At 26.0% G+C, this 15,075-nt stretch overlaps 1 protein-coding gene across 1 annotated transcript; it reads right to left on the minus strand.

Moving 5' to 3' along the window:
• Nucleotides 1-6,134: 6,134 nt before the first annotated feature.
• Nucleotides 6,135-7,202, minus strand: LOC104878967 (putative disease resistance protein RGA3). The gene has a single exon (XM_010649963.1). It carries the CDS (start codon nt 7,200-7,202, stop codon nt 6,135-6,137), a length of 1,068 nt encoding a protein of 355 aa, XP_010648265.1.
• Nucleotides 7,203-15,075: the final 7,873 nt, after the last annotated feature.

Below are 15,075 nucleotides of genomic sequence, written 5' to 3' on the forward strand. Positions count from 1 at the left end.
CAAACAAAGCAAGAGTGGCCAAAAGCCATTGGGTATAAAAACAAATGGTGCAAAAATAGTCAAAGCCCTCAAAGGACAACCAAAATCAATTTTCATTTCAACTTGGAAATAGAACATTACTTACTATCATAACAATTGAAATTAATTAAGGAATGTAGTAATAAATAATTTGTGAATAGGATATAAGAAGCCTTTTATAATCAAATTTGTAACTCACAACTGCCTAATGTTAAATAATGACAAAATGGATAGGATCTAAAATAGAAACATATAAAAACTTTAAATAAAGCCATGTCACCTAAGTGCTACATATGTAGGCCTTGCTTTCTATTCATTTTAAAAGATTTTTTTGTAGAAAAAATGGTTCCTAAATTCCTTGACTTTCAATAAGTATTTGAATTTATTGAAGATTTCTATTATGTCTCTAAACTTATGTATCTTTGAGCCAAGGAGTGAGAGAGATGGTGTGTGATTACGTTTCAATTTAGTTTTAAAATTGGGATGATGTAAAATTAGGAGTTTTTGATAACTATAAAAGACGATACGGAACATGCTATTTTTTAGCCACCTATAATCTTTTAATGAAGGCTTGCCCAACAATACTTTAGTAGAAAAATCATACTTAGTTAAAAGCCTATGAGATCCTTTTAGATTTATTAAACGTTTAGCATTTGGGTACAAAAGTGTCAACAAAGCTAGTAACCTGAAATCTATTTTCAAAGATGAGGAAACTTTCATACCTTATCAACCATTTCAATATTCCTTGATTGGAAAATATTTTTAGATGACTCCATAGAATGAGGACCATAGTTGGATGGTTGAGAGGGTATGATCACTTCATCCAAGGACATTGGATCCTAGGTTCCAATAGGAGCATCGAGTGTGCAAGGTCAACTTCAATCCACAATTTCGGCTTAATAGTTTAGAGGGACAACTTGTTAATTTTATAAGATCTAAAATCTGTAGATGTTCACATGTGCTAACATTATTATAAATCTATATTCTTTGTCTATTTAAATAACAATACATGTCCTATAATTTGGTTTCATATATGCTAGGTGTCATGTATTGATCAAAATATGTGCTATCAAGGTTCAAAATATAACCATTATGGTAAATGGAAGATTACCTTACAAGAAAGAGGAGAAAAAAAAAATTGGAAAATGCAACTAAAAGACCCATGAAAACAATAAATGGAAGCTTCTTTTAGAACCATGAGACCTTGTGATAAAATTTTAACAAAATTTATACTAGAATGAAGATGTACTACCCTATAATAAAATTTGAGTCTTCTTGCAATTGATCGAGAAAAAAGAGTCTTTTCTATACCAAAGAAATAATGTAAGGAAATGAAATAAAAACCTTAGGGAAGAAATTTTTTTGAATAATCATAACTATAATCTTCAACCAGTGTTCTATTAGGTGCCTTTTAAATGCAAACTTCATTCCCTGTCTATATCCTTTCCTGGTTTGTTCCAGAACTCTCTACATAATTCGAACATATGCTTAGGTAATGTTCCTAGTTCTAGGATATGAGAAGGAAAAGTTTGTGAATTTAATCATAAATATCATGCCAAGTACGTAGAAATGTAAAACATGAAGGATAAATAGTGGAATAAGGTTTAGAGTCCAAGTATAGATATTAAAAGCCAACAAATATGAGATGTTTCAAGGGTCAAGAGACATCTTTGTTTTCTTTTTCCTCAATAAATTCTCTATGGTATATTAAACTTGTTCTCACATGCATGCATATATAAGTAATATTGGTGGCATCAAACCGTTTTAAGACCTTATATATATGCATGCAATTATTTTTATCTTTAGGTTATTGCACCAACACCTTCATATTACAAATTTCATTAAATATTGGTCAAGTCATCTTGTGGATGGATTGAAAGACCTCAAATATTGGAAGCCTTTTTTTCAGGAAAAAAAAAAATCTATTTAATGAAGCATGAAATATTTTAAGGCTTAATCGTTTTTTGCAAGAATACTATTAATAGAAACTACAATGTATTTAAAGCATGTAAAGAACAATTTTGAGGTTTCTAATGTAAGAACTGGAATCAATCTCTAGTGGCTTAGCATTCTCTTTGTTTGAAAAGATTGAATTTATTGGATTTTTTAATGTCTTTAGCTACAATATTATCATCATTTGTTGGATGGATCAATAATAATAAATATAAAATTATAGAATAAAATTGCAAGTATCAAATTTTTAGGAATGCAGTATGAATAATATGCTTAAAACTCAATCAGTTCTAATTTATTGGAAGGAAAATGGAGGAAGGAACAAAATATGCTTAAAAGTATGGGATCTTTAGACCATACTTTCCTAAGTTTTTTCTAAGAAATTTACCTTCCTTCCATTTAGGTAGTATAGATAAAACTGAAAATTAGGTACAAAACACCATTGATGTTGAAATTATAGTGTTGAATTAATGAAAATGAAAAGTATTTGTTATTATCTTATGTTTAAGCGTTGAATGTAATTTGATTGTTTGATAATGAAATTGTACAAATTTAAAATTACTTACATTTATCATGTTATCTCTAAAAATTTAAAAATATATTGTTTGAATGAAGTAATTAAATCTTTATTTAATAATAAAATTTTGCATGATGTGATTAAAATATATAAAAAAAAAAATTGTCATTTTATATTCTACATAATTTTAAGGATTATTTTTTAACTATCATTTACGTCGAAAGTAATAAAAAAGAAAAAAAAATATCAAACATTCATTCACTACTTTGTCTTAACCTCAAAATTTTAATTATAAGAATAAAATTAATTGAGCAGTTTTTATTTGTAATTTTATTTTTAATTTATATAATAAAAAATTTATCTAAAAAAAGTCAAATTTTAATTTAAAATAAGATTCAATATTCTTCTTATAAATCCACAATGTTTGTTACTTTGTTTTTCATCTTAATTAATTTAATTATAAATAATACTTGAATTATTTATAGATTTATAATTAAGTATAATTAACTCTACCTTTAAAGTATCTCATAAAATATTAAATAATTAAAAATGATGAATTATTTAATTTACGTCATCATAATATATTTTTTTTTCTTTTAATAAAAACTATTGAGATTGTGTTAGGTTCTCAAAAAAATGTTAGAAAAAGAAAAAGAAAGTTAAGAAAAATCATTTTTAGTCCAAGGAAAACCAGATAGAAAAAAATAAAAAAGGAAATACTATGAATTTTTTTTTAAACATTTTCCTAAAAAAATATAGAAAGTTTGAGAAAGTAATTTGTTAATAATTTAAATTTATTTTTTCAATTTTTTAAAAGAAGTTCTATTCACTATTTTCCTTTGTTAATTTCAAATTTTTTATTACTATATTTTTTAAGTAATATATAAGAAGAAAATCAATAAAAATAAATTATGGAGTAAACATTATAACAAAACAGAAAAAAGATATTATATACAATAAATAGCTTATAGGAAATAAAAATAATATATTTCATCATCATTTTATTTTTTTATCAAAAATATTTAAAGAAATATAATGATGCTTTTTATTTTTTTCATTAATTCTTTAATGCAAAAATAGTTCTTATAAATAAATTAAGTATCATTTATTTGGAATTCTAATTTTATTATATTAAATAACTAATAGAAAAGATTTCGCCTTTAAGAAATTCAATTTTAACATAATCAATTAACAATAGAGTTTCATTTAAACAACAACTAAAAAATATATGAGAATTACACCGGGTGTTAGAGATAGAAGTTTCGTAAATGACTATGAAAAGGGAAAAAAAATCTGGACAATATTAAAGTAAAAATATATGATGCAGATTTTAACTTACCCATCCAAGTGAAAACGAAATATTAGCTTTTGATCCCAAAGGTAATAATAAGAGAATTGGTGGGTTTGAATGAAGCTCGAGATTTCTGACTACGTGCATGATTAATTGCATGAGTTGATTAGCCATTGCATCCCCACTCCAAACCTTGTGAATATATATATATGGTCTCAAATCAAATCTAATGTATTGATATAATAAATAGAATATATAGAAAGTGATTGCAATTCAACTTACTATTATCATCCTAATAGGCCGACCTCTTGATTCCCATGATGATATATATTGATGGACTTTGTTGAATACAACATGAAGATGAAGCTTTGATACATCTATCACCTGATGATGAAAAGCAAACTATCTCATTAAATGAATCTTTTATCATAATATAAAAAGGTTATGTTTTAAAACCAAACCCATTCTTCATTAGCTGAGATGCCACGCCATGTTAACAAGAGCTCATTTCCCAATATAGCATCATCTTCAAGGTTGACCAACACCATCACATCACATGTCCTCCAAGATAAATACCTGTAACAACAATTTTAAAGATTTAATTAAAATATTTAAAAAGATTTTATACATATTTAATTTTAAAAAATCTTCTTTAAAATGGTTTTCACATAAATTTAAATAATTTTAAAGGAAAATATTAAGAAACCGGAACTCCTATATGTTTATATATTTCGATTTTCATTTTTTTTTTAAAAAAAGGCACATTTTCAATTTTTATTTTTTTAAGAGAACCGGCAAGGAAAAAGAATCACCTTATGGAATCCAAAATATATATATATATATATATAGATATATATATATATATATGAATATTAACAAAACACGATAAATCAAATGTTATTTGGAAAATATTGTATAAATATTTTACTTTCTTTATTAGACTATAAATTATGATAAGTTGTTATACTTTTAGATATTAATTTATTTTTGTGTCTTTAACTATAAATGTATTAAAACGCTTTATTATACCTTAAAATAAAAAATATAACAAAAAAATAAAAATAATAATGAAAATATCCAATTTCATAATAATATTTTGTTTCCAAAGTTGGTAAATGTTGAAATTAGGTCCAACTACAAATTTTGTAAGACAACAACAACTAATAATAAGCTTGATTTTAATGACATATTTAGGGAGAAGTCCAAAAAATAAATAAATAAAATATATATTTATTTTATTTATGAAAAATACTAGAATAGAAAATTTGTGTTGTGAATGAGATTTACTTCAAGATTCATATATTATCAAAAGCAATTTTTGTGCTACGTTGAAACAAAAACCAAATTATTTGTCCAATTTATGATTATATGGACTGACAAATTATATAAATTCTATTAAATCACATATTGTTAGGCAGGTTGGTGAGAAGTAAATAAAAACAAAAAATATACATAAGAGGTTATAAAGATTTAATTTAAGCAACTTGTACTTAAAAAATATTAAAAAATGGGAAGTCCTATTTGTTTACATTCTTTTTATATTTTCATTTTCAATTTTTCGGAAGAGGTGAGTTTACAAAAGGAAAAATTGAAAACATTAATTTGACATTTTCAAAACTAAAAATTTAAGGTTATGTTTGGTTCCTGAAAAATTTGAAAGAAAATATAAGGAAAAAAAAAATAAAGAGGAAGAGTTGAAGGAAAAAAAATTAAAGAAAATAAAAAATAGATTTAAAATTAAAAAATTATTTTTATATATTTCTTCTAACTCATTTCACTTCATTTCTTCCATTATATAAAGATTAAATAATTTTAAAATATATAAATTTCTAACTAATTTTAATCATATTTAATAATTTTTTAAAAATTTTATAGTGAAACCAAATATGAGAAAATCATTTTTTTTTATATTTTTTTTCTTTACTTAATATTTTCCGGGAGCCAAACATAACCTAAAGAAAACAAAAGCTGAAAAGAAAAAAGAAAAAAAAAACTTTATGAGATCTATAATATAAAAAATAAGAATATTATAAATATAATAGGAATATAAATACGAACAAAATATGATCTTTTATATATGTATATTGCTTTTTCAATTATACTACAAAAAAAAAATGAATTAACAAATAAAAGTTGGTAAAAATTGAACTAATGGATTTTGTTTTGACAATTAACAAATAACTTTTAAACCTTTATTTCATAATATAAAATTTTCTAAATCATATTTCTATATTTTTAAATGAAATAAATTATGAAACCATTAAAACAAATAAAAACCAACAATACCATAAATGCTCAGATATTACCTGTTTCCCAGGATCTGGTCTTCAATCACTGGTGCCAATGTGTGCATTGCTAATGGAGGCCATCACATTGCTCTATAACCTCATCCTTCAATTTCAACTTATACCTTTTAAGCCTACTCAATATTTGTCTGAATTGCCACGTGTCCTCCATGGAATTTAATGGAGGCTGTATGTGATACAGATTGTGAGGGCCCACCATCATTCTTGCTTTGTGGGGGAGACGGCTGGTGATGATGACGTGCCCATCACCATCACCATCACCAGTTAGAGACTTCAACTTTTCCTTTAACTTGAAATACCAGTCGATGTTGATGTCCCAGATGCCGTCCAACACCATCAAATACCTTTTACCCTTCAAAGCTTTCCCAAGATTCTCCAACAGCTCTTCTACTTCTATTTCTACCCCATCATCCACCACTGCTGCTGCCCCGCACTGCTTCAACATGTCTTTTATCATCTCCTTGAAGCCCACATCTCCACTCAGTTTCGGGAATAAGCAGATCCAAATTCTGTTATCCCGTAGATACCCATCGATTTTAGTAAAAACCAATTGGGCCAGAGTGGTTTTACCCGAGCCCCCAATCCCCACGATTCCAATTTCCTGAAATCCTTTCCCAAAATCAAGTCGATCAATAATTTCATTTCTTTGTCCATAAAAAATTTGAAAATAGCGGGGATCAAAATTCCTAGGGTCAGGTCTTGGAATAAATGGTAAGGAGGTGGAGGATGAACTTCCCGCCATGTCGGTCATACCAGGAATAATGGCATCAGCCGGAGCAGTAAGCTTTCTCTTTACTTGAACCAACAACCTTCTGGTTTTGCATATCAGCCAATGCTCCGCCAGAGTGTATCCATGCATCGGACCATCCTTCTTCTTTCGGGGTTCACGCTTCTCCGACAACACCACGCACTCTTCTATTGCGCTGATGGCGTTGTATATACAATTCTTCAATCTGATGGGTGTAGATGCCGTCATGTCCTTTGCTTTCAACGCATCTCTAATCTGTTGAAAACGAGAGAGAAGGGGGATCTCATTTTCCCCGGAGTGTTCCTCCTCCGCTTCTTCCAAGTCCAGAATGAACTTGTTCTTCAAGAACTGCAAATGATCAGCAGACATTTTGTTGATGATATTCAAAGTGATGGTGAGGCAATTGGATGTATTTGCTAAAACTGTGGGTGTTTATGGTCTCAAATCTGAGTCTTCCATAGTCATGTTGTGTATATCTTTGATTTTTTTTCTCCGTGAAGAAAGAATATTCTTGTGTTTGAAGGAGGGGAAAAGAACAAACAACAGGGAAAAGAAAATTAGGTTGAAAGAAAGGAAAGCTCTTTATTCTTTTGTATATACCTCCGTGCTTAAGCAAAGAAATCAATGGGGTTCCTTTCGGCATTAGCAAAGAATAATCCTCTTTATATTTTCCCCACCTCACAGGGTGCTTGAGATTCTTCCTTGTTTTGGGGGAAAGAATTTAATGTGTTTAAAGGAAAGTAAAAGGAATAAATTAAAAAAAAAAAAAGTAAAAGTGTTTACTTATATGTGAGGGAAGGAATTCTCTTTTTATATTTTGTAAGTGTTTATGCTTATGATTTCCTCTTTCTTAAATAAAGAATCCTACCTAAAATTTTCTAATTAAAAATACTAGTACATATGTATACATATATTTTTCTAATAGATTGGTTTGCTTTGACTAGAAATATAGTCTTTTCTTTTCTTAAATAGTATTTTTCTGATAAAAATATTATTTAAATAAAGATTATAAATGGTGTGACTATAGCAAATGATTGCAGACTTTTTTTTTTAGTATTCTAATTTTTTTAAACCGTAATTAATAGAAATAGAATGATAAAGTACTAACTATAAGATTAAATATATAAGTCTTATTGATTTTGATAATTTTTATAAAAAAAAATACGAATTCAATAGAAAAAAATTCTATTGTTTAAAAAATGATAATTTTTTTAAGCGTAATTATAAATACGAGTCTTGACTAATGTTTAAAAATTAAATAAGAAATTTGTTTTGGAAAAAAGTTTTGGAAGTAGTTTATATTTATAAAATTCAATAATCACATCAATTTGTTTTACCAAAATGTTTAAACCTTTTTAGTAAATAGTTAAACTTTTAATAAAAAAGCTTTATAGTTTTTTTTTTCTAAAAAGAAAATTTAAAAAATAACTATATATTTAAGAGATACATATGATTTTGTTAAATACATCATGCAAATTCTTTTTATTGGAAGAAAAATCTATTTTTATTAAGTTTGTTAATTTTCTTTGCTGAACATTATTTAAGAGTTACACAGTAGAAGGAGAGCGACAAGCTTTTTGTTTTTTGTTTTTTTTTTTTAATCTCTCTTTCCATTTATCTTAAGGAAGCATGTACCTTCCCTTGATTCCTAATTTTGGGGGCCCATCATGTAAAAAGGAAGCCCATGCCAATTCCTTATGAAAAAAAATTCCAATGTAAATTAATTTCATATTATAAAACATGATATATACTAACTTTTTGGAAAACATTTATCAAAACATAGTGTTTAAGAATTGTTTTTAAAAGCAGTTATTTAATATTTTTTAAAATAAAAGTATTGATTAAGAAGTTGAATTGTTTTTAACTTATTTTATATATTTTCAAATTTTTTTTTTTTTTAAAAATTCTATACATAGTATTTTATATTTAATAATTTTACACAATTATTTTTTAAAATAATCCCTAAAAAAATTTGAAAACAATTAAAATATATTTATAATATAAAAAAATGATGACATCTGTATGATTTTTTGAAACATATTTATATTTTTTATATTTAATTAATATACAAAAGATATAAGAAAAAGTTAGTTACAAAAATGATCATAATGTAGGGTTTTCATATTCTTAACAATGGATTAAATGAAATTTAAAAATAAAATATTGAATTATGTTCATGAATATCCTATAAGGCTAAGATACCAAGTTGGTTAGCATCTTATTGGTTTATTAGGCATGACACAGGCTCTCTCTCCCTGGCGTTGACTGGTCAAAAACAAAGGACATGACTGGACAAGGGAGGCTCAGCAGCAATCATTCCTTTTCTTTTTCCAGCTTTTTTTTTTTCCTTCTTTTCTCCACCTATAGCTCTCCAAACATCTCCGCTACCCTCTTCCCCTTGCAGAGGCCTTTCATCAGCTTTTTGCCTCCAATCCCCGGCCCACAGATTCTCTCTTCTAGCTCTTTCTTTTCCCTATTCTCTACGACTCCCTTTCTCCTTTTCTCCACTGTAACCCTCCTCTGATCTTCCACTTTCTTTTTCTATGAAGGCAAAAACCCCTAAACCAGAGAGAACCAAGACAGACAACCCACCAAACAAAGCCCAAGAAACCTCACCAGTCCCAGAGAAATCTTCAAAGACACAGTTCCAAAGCCCGTTGGAAAGAGTTCCAAACAAACCTCTAAACCCTCCATCCATAGTTGCTGAAAATAAAGAATAGAAAATTGCTTCAAAAACCCTAGCAACCTAGAGAGATCCCTAGAGTGTCGAAAACCTCACCTCACTGCTCTCGTCCCAAAATCAGCCCCATACCATAGAGCCTTAGTTTGAAAAGTCACTTCCCTGGGAAAGGGTAGAGTGGGCGTCATAGAGTGAATGAAGAAGAGAGGTGGGGTCCATGTTATGATGGAAAAGAAAAGGTTTTATTTTGATGGGCATATTTTTAGTGGGTCCCATAGAAGAGAAAAATAGTTGAATGGTGAGGATTTTTTTAGAAAAGGTATTTTATATGTGTATAATAATATAAAATATGAAATAAAACTATGAATAAAATAAAAATAAAATGGGCCCATATCATACATGCAGGAAGAAAACGAGAGTTTTATATTCCATTTCTATTACTTTATCATTCGATGTATGATATAAAGTTTTTAAAAAAATGGAAAATAGGAATACTAAAAAATAATTAAAATTTGAAATAATTAAGTTATAAAAGTAGATGAATTTGATAATGATCCTAAAAGTCATATTATTTTTGGTTCAAAGAAAAATACAATTGCAATCCAACTTCGTTTTCCTAAAATTTGATTGAATTCGGATTAATATAAGCTAAACTTTTAATTGGTCCAGTTAATTCGAGTTCGATCGAATTAGACTCGAGTTAGTTGGATTAATTAGGTTGTATGATTCAAATCTATATGTGGTTTTTTAAAAACTTTTTTTTTTTTTTATATCAAAATTTAAATAGTAAATAAAATAAAACTTCAAGATAACAATAAAAATGTAAAATAAACTTATGTATCATTTAAAAGAAAAAAGAAAAAAAAATTATTATATAATATAATAAATATTATAAAAATTATAAAAACATTAAATTAGGTTCGAAGCCTAAATTGTTTAAACATTGGTTCAAGTCATACCTAAATTAAGTTTAACTTAATTCAAACTCAACTTGAATATTAAAAATGTGTTGGGTTGGATCATCCCACCCAAGTTGCACCCCTACAAATCAATATTGTTAATGACAAAGATTATAAATGCAAGTCTTGATTTCACTCATTTTTAAGAATTAAATAAGAAATATTTTTGGAAAAAAGTTTTAAAAGTAGTTTATATTTATAAAATTCAATAATTTCATCAATTTGTTTTACCAAAATGTTTAAACCTTTTTAATAAGCAGTTAATAATTAAATACAAAATTTTTTAGTTTTCTTTAAAAAAAAAAAAGAACTATATATTTAAGAGATACATATGATTTTGTTAAATATATCATACGGGGCGAAGCCCATGCCAATTCTTTATGAAAAAATTTTCAATGTAAACTAACTTCATATTATTAAACATAAACATGAGATGTGCTCGCAACAAGTTTGAGTTATATATTTATATACCTATTTTAAGGGTATGTTTGAGAAAGTGTTTAAAAATAGTTTTTTAAAAAAAAAGTAATTATTTAATATTTTTAAAAATAAAAGTCTATTTAAAAAGTTAAAATATTTTTTAAAAATAATTTTTATAAATAGTACTTTATTTTTAATAATTTTGTATAACTAATTTTAAAAATAGTCCCTAAAAATAATTAAAATATATCTACGAAAAAGACTTTGTTTTAAAAACAATGCTCAAAAACCTGTTTTCTAAACAACTAATAACCAAATGAGCTACAAATGTAAGAGGAGAAAACACCATACAAATTTAAGGGAGAGAACTAATAAACATGGATGGTTTATTTATTATAGCTTTTGACACAAGATTTTTTGTCATATCAAATACTGCCTCTTTCGCCATAACATATATATTATTTATTACAAGCCTTCCCTTTTTGGGGAAGAAATTTAATGTGTTAAAATAAACAACAGTAAAAAAATAAATTAAAAATATAAAAAAATTAGAAATACAGCTAAAGATAGAATATAAAAAAAAACTATAAAGATTGACATTTAAATAAAGTTTTAAATATTTACTTATTAATTAAGCATCGAGATTTTACATGGGTTTTAAGTAAAATTTATATTTTAATTAATTGGAATTAATTATTTTTAAATATTTTATATCTAATTTCATTTAGGTTAGATGTATTTAGTAAAAATGTGGGGATTTATGGTCTCAAATTTCAATTTCCTATACATATGTTGTGTATATCACGTGTTTTTTTTTTTTTTTAATCTACGAAGAAAGAATATTTGCGTTTGAAGAAAGATCAAAATAGAAAAAGGAAAATTAAGTTAAAAAAGAAAAAAGAAAAAAAGAAAGCTCTTTATTCTTTTACATATAGCTCTCTTAAGCAAAGAATCCTCATTAGACTTTAACACTTTTACATAAGCAAAGAACCCTCTTTATACTATATTTTGATGATGAATTTGTGTTATTTCATATGAATAGGGGAAGAAGTTTCTAACTCTCAACTTTTAAATATGTTTTTAATTTATATTTTCATGAATTCAATTGGTTATTATAAAAGTACTAATTTTACCCAACTCAAAGATTGCTTGAGATTCTTTACTAACTATTATCGGAGAAGAAGGTTTCACAAGAGACATCTTCCATATTGTAAGTAATATTCTTTAATTAAGCAAATGATGCTCATGAGTCATAATGCTTCCATTCAATGAGAAAGAATGTCTAGAGCCACTAATTATCTTGATTGGTATCTATGGATGTGACCCACCAAATGGGACACACTTTGAGAAAGAAGAAGGGGAACATGACCCAAAAGAAACAAGTGAAGGACCACTAATCATAATACCATTTTATGTTATTGAAGTAAAGAGCTTGGGAGAAAGGCTACTTTCACTTTTCCAACTTTTAAAATTAACCATCCTTTCATGACTCCTTGGTTGGTGTTGGAGTTGGGTTTCCATGAACAAAGATTGAAAATTAAATTTGATCCATAAATAACTCTTAAAATTAAAAATTACAAGTAAATTGAAAGGGGAAATATATATACATATTTTTAAATTGAATGCAAATATTTGACCAATAAATCAAACATGCTTTTTCAAATGATAGAAGTACTAAAAAATTTTAGTAAAACAAATTTTGAAATTTTATAAAATTATTGAAGGATTATAAATATAAGTCTTATTGATTTTGATAATTTAAAAAGAATTAATTCAATAAAAAGATTCATCTAAAAAATATTTTAAAATAACAATATTGTTTTTATGAACAATTCAATAATGTTAATGATAAAACTCATAAATATTAGTTTAGATTTCCATATTTTTTTTCAGAATTAAATAGAAAACTCTTTAAAAATTAAATAGATTTTGAGAAAGATTAGTTTCACTTAGACTTTCAAAGGTTTGATTTAAATACACCTAATTTTTATTGATTTCCAATTTTATTAGTTAGCACTTTTATAGGTGTATTTCATATATAAAATTTATTTTATAAAAATTTTAGATAGGTGTATTTATCAATTCTCAAAAATTATTTTATTTTTTAAAAAATAAATTTTATATGTATAATACAAATTCTATTTTAATTTATTCATCTTCCACTAAGGGATACAATATGGGATGCCCAACTAAAAAAAAATAACAAGAACATGTGATGCCCCCTAAATAATAATAATAATAATACTAATAAAATAAAACATTTATTGACAAGAAGAAAACTAATCTCAAGCTAATTTTGTCCTCTTAGCTGGGCACTTCACTTTTTGAAATGAAGTTTTTGTATTTTTCCTTTAACATTTTAACTTGTCTATTGCTTTTTCCTTTTTCTTTTTTTTTTTGCCACTTTGAACAAAGAGATTTCTTGTGTATGAAGGAGGGGGGAAAATAAAGTTCAAATAAAGGAACGTTGTTTGTTCATTTGTAAATAACTCTCAACTCAAACAAAGAATTCTCATTACATTTTTATAAAGTACTAATTAAAAATAAATTTCTTTGTGAAAATTTTTTCCTCAAAGGTTACAGTTGACCCACCAAAAAAAAAAAAAAAAAAAAAAAAAAAATCTTAAAAATAAAATGACATACATATTAGTTCAAAAAAGTAAGAAAAATTTAACCAAAAAATTTTTTTTTTTTGAATGCAAAAATTTGACCAATAAACAAAACAATTGTTTTTAAATAATACAAGTACTAAACAATTTCAATAAAACAAAATTTGAAATTTTATGAGATGATAGATTATAAATATAAGTGTTATTGATTTTGATTATTTTTTTTAAAAAATTAAAAGATATTTGTGGACCCCGCATTTTCACTCGATGCGTCCCCATTCAATGGCGAAACTCGCCTTTTTTTTATTTATTTGTTTAAAACTATGATTTTTTTGAAAAGACTTGAAGTCGCCACTTATTTTTGTTTTATTTTTAAAGGGAAAACAAAATAAGAAAAAAAAACTGTAAGTGTGATTCCTTATTTGGAAAAGCAGGTCTATGAAAAATCGAGTTGGGTCCGGGAGTCAGGTTACTTATTGGGAAGGTATAGTGGTGAGTCGTAACACATCTCCAAGTCCCTAAAAACAGGTCTCTACTAATAAGATGAAGCAAACAGGACAATTGGTAAGGAAATCAATGGATACCAAAGTGATCACAAATCAGAAACAAGTCATGATAATGAATAAATGAACGATGTGAGAGCAAGAGTGTACCTTGGCAGCAGGTAATAAAGCGCTATCATGAAACAAAGTTAGTGCGCAATAACAAATATAAAATATATCGCATGCATGTCAAAGATCAGAACAAAAATAAAAAAATATCCATTAGGCATAACAATTAACAATCAGAAGAGAAATCTCATATGTAGGGGCCCCCACCAAAGCCCAATTTATCTTGCATACATTGGTCTCACAAATTTCATTATTTCATAATTATGAAAAATTCATTCTTACTTATGAAAAAAAAAAAAAACAGAAGATTATTTGAAAACCGGAGTGAAATTAAAACTGTTCGAGAGAAAACTGGATTTTTGGAATTTATTTGAAAATTGGAGTCTAAAAAATTATTTGAAAATTGAAGTCTTGGGAATTAAATTTAAGAATTGGAGTTTTGAAAATTAAATTTGAAAGAAATTGGAATTTTTAAAATTATTTGAGAATTAGAGTTTTGAAAATTATATTAAGGAATTAGAACTTTAGAAATTAAATTTGAAAGAAATTAGCAAATTATTTGAGAATTGGAGTTATGAAAATTAAATTATGAAAATTGGAATCGTGGAAATTATTTGAAGATGGAAAAAATAAACAAAATAATAATAGTAATAATAAATAAATAAATGTGAAAATTGGAATTTTGGAAATTGGAAATTAAATTCGGAAATTGGAAAATTTGAATTTCAGAAATTGGGAATTAAATTTGGAAATCAGAATTTTGAAGAATTATTTAAAGATGGGATTTTAAAAATAAATAAATAAATAAATAAATAAATAAATAAATAAATAAATAGATAAATAAAAATAAATAAATAAAATGAATGAATTTGAAACGTTGGGATTTTAGAAGAATTATTTGATAATAGAATTTAAAAAAAATGAAAATTTTAACACGAAAAGTGGAATTAAGAAGATGACACA

The sequence above is a fragment of the Vitis vinifera genome, chromosome 3 (assembly GCF_030704535.1).
Source record: "Vitis vinifera cultivar Pinot Noir 40024 chromosome 3, ASM3070453v1".
Classification (NCBI taxonomy): domain Eukaryota; kingdom Viridiplantae; phylum Streptophyta; class Magnoliopsida; order Vitales; family Vitaceae; genus Vitis; species Vitis vinifera.

Bases quoted from the DNA above. Each gene is read 5' to 3' on its own strand.
- LOC104878967 (XM_010649963.1), bottom strand. From the start codon at position 7,202: ATGTCTGCTGATCATTTGCAGTTCTTGAAGAACAAGTTCATTCTGGAC.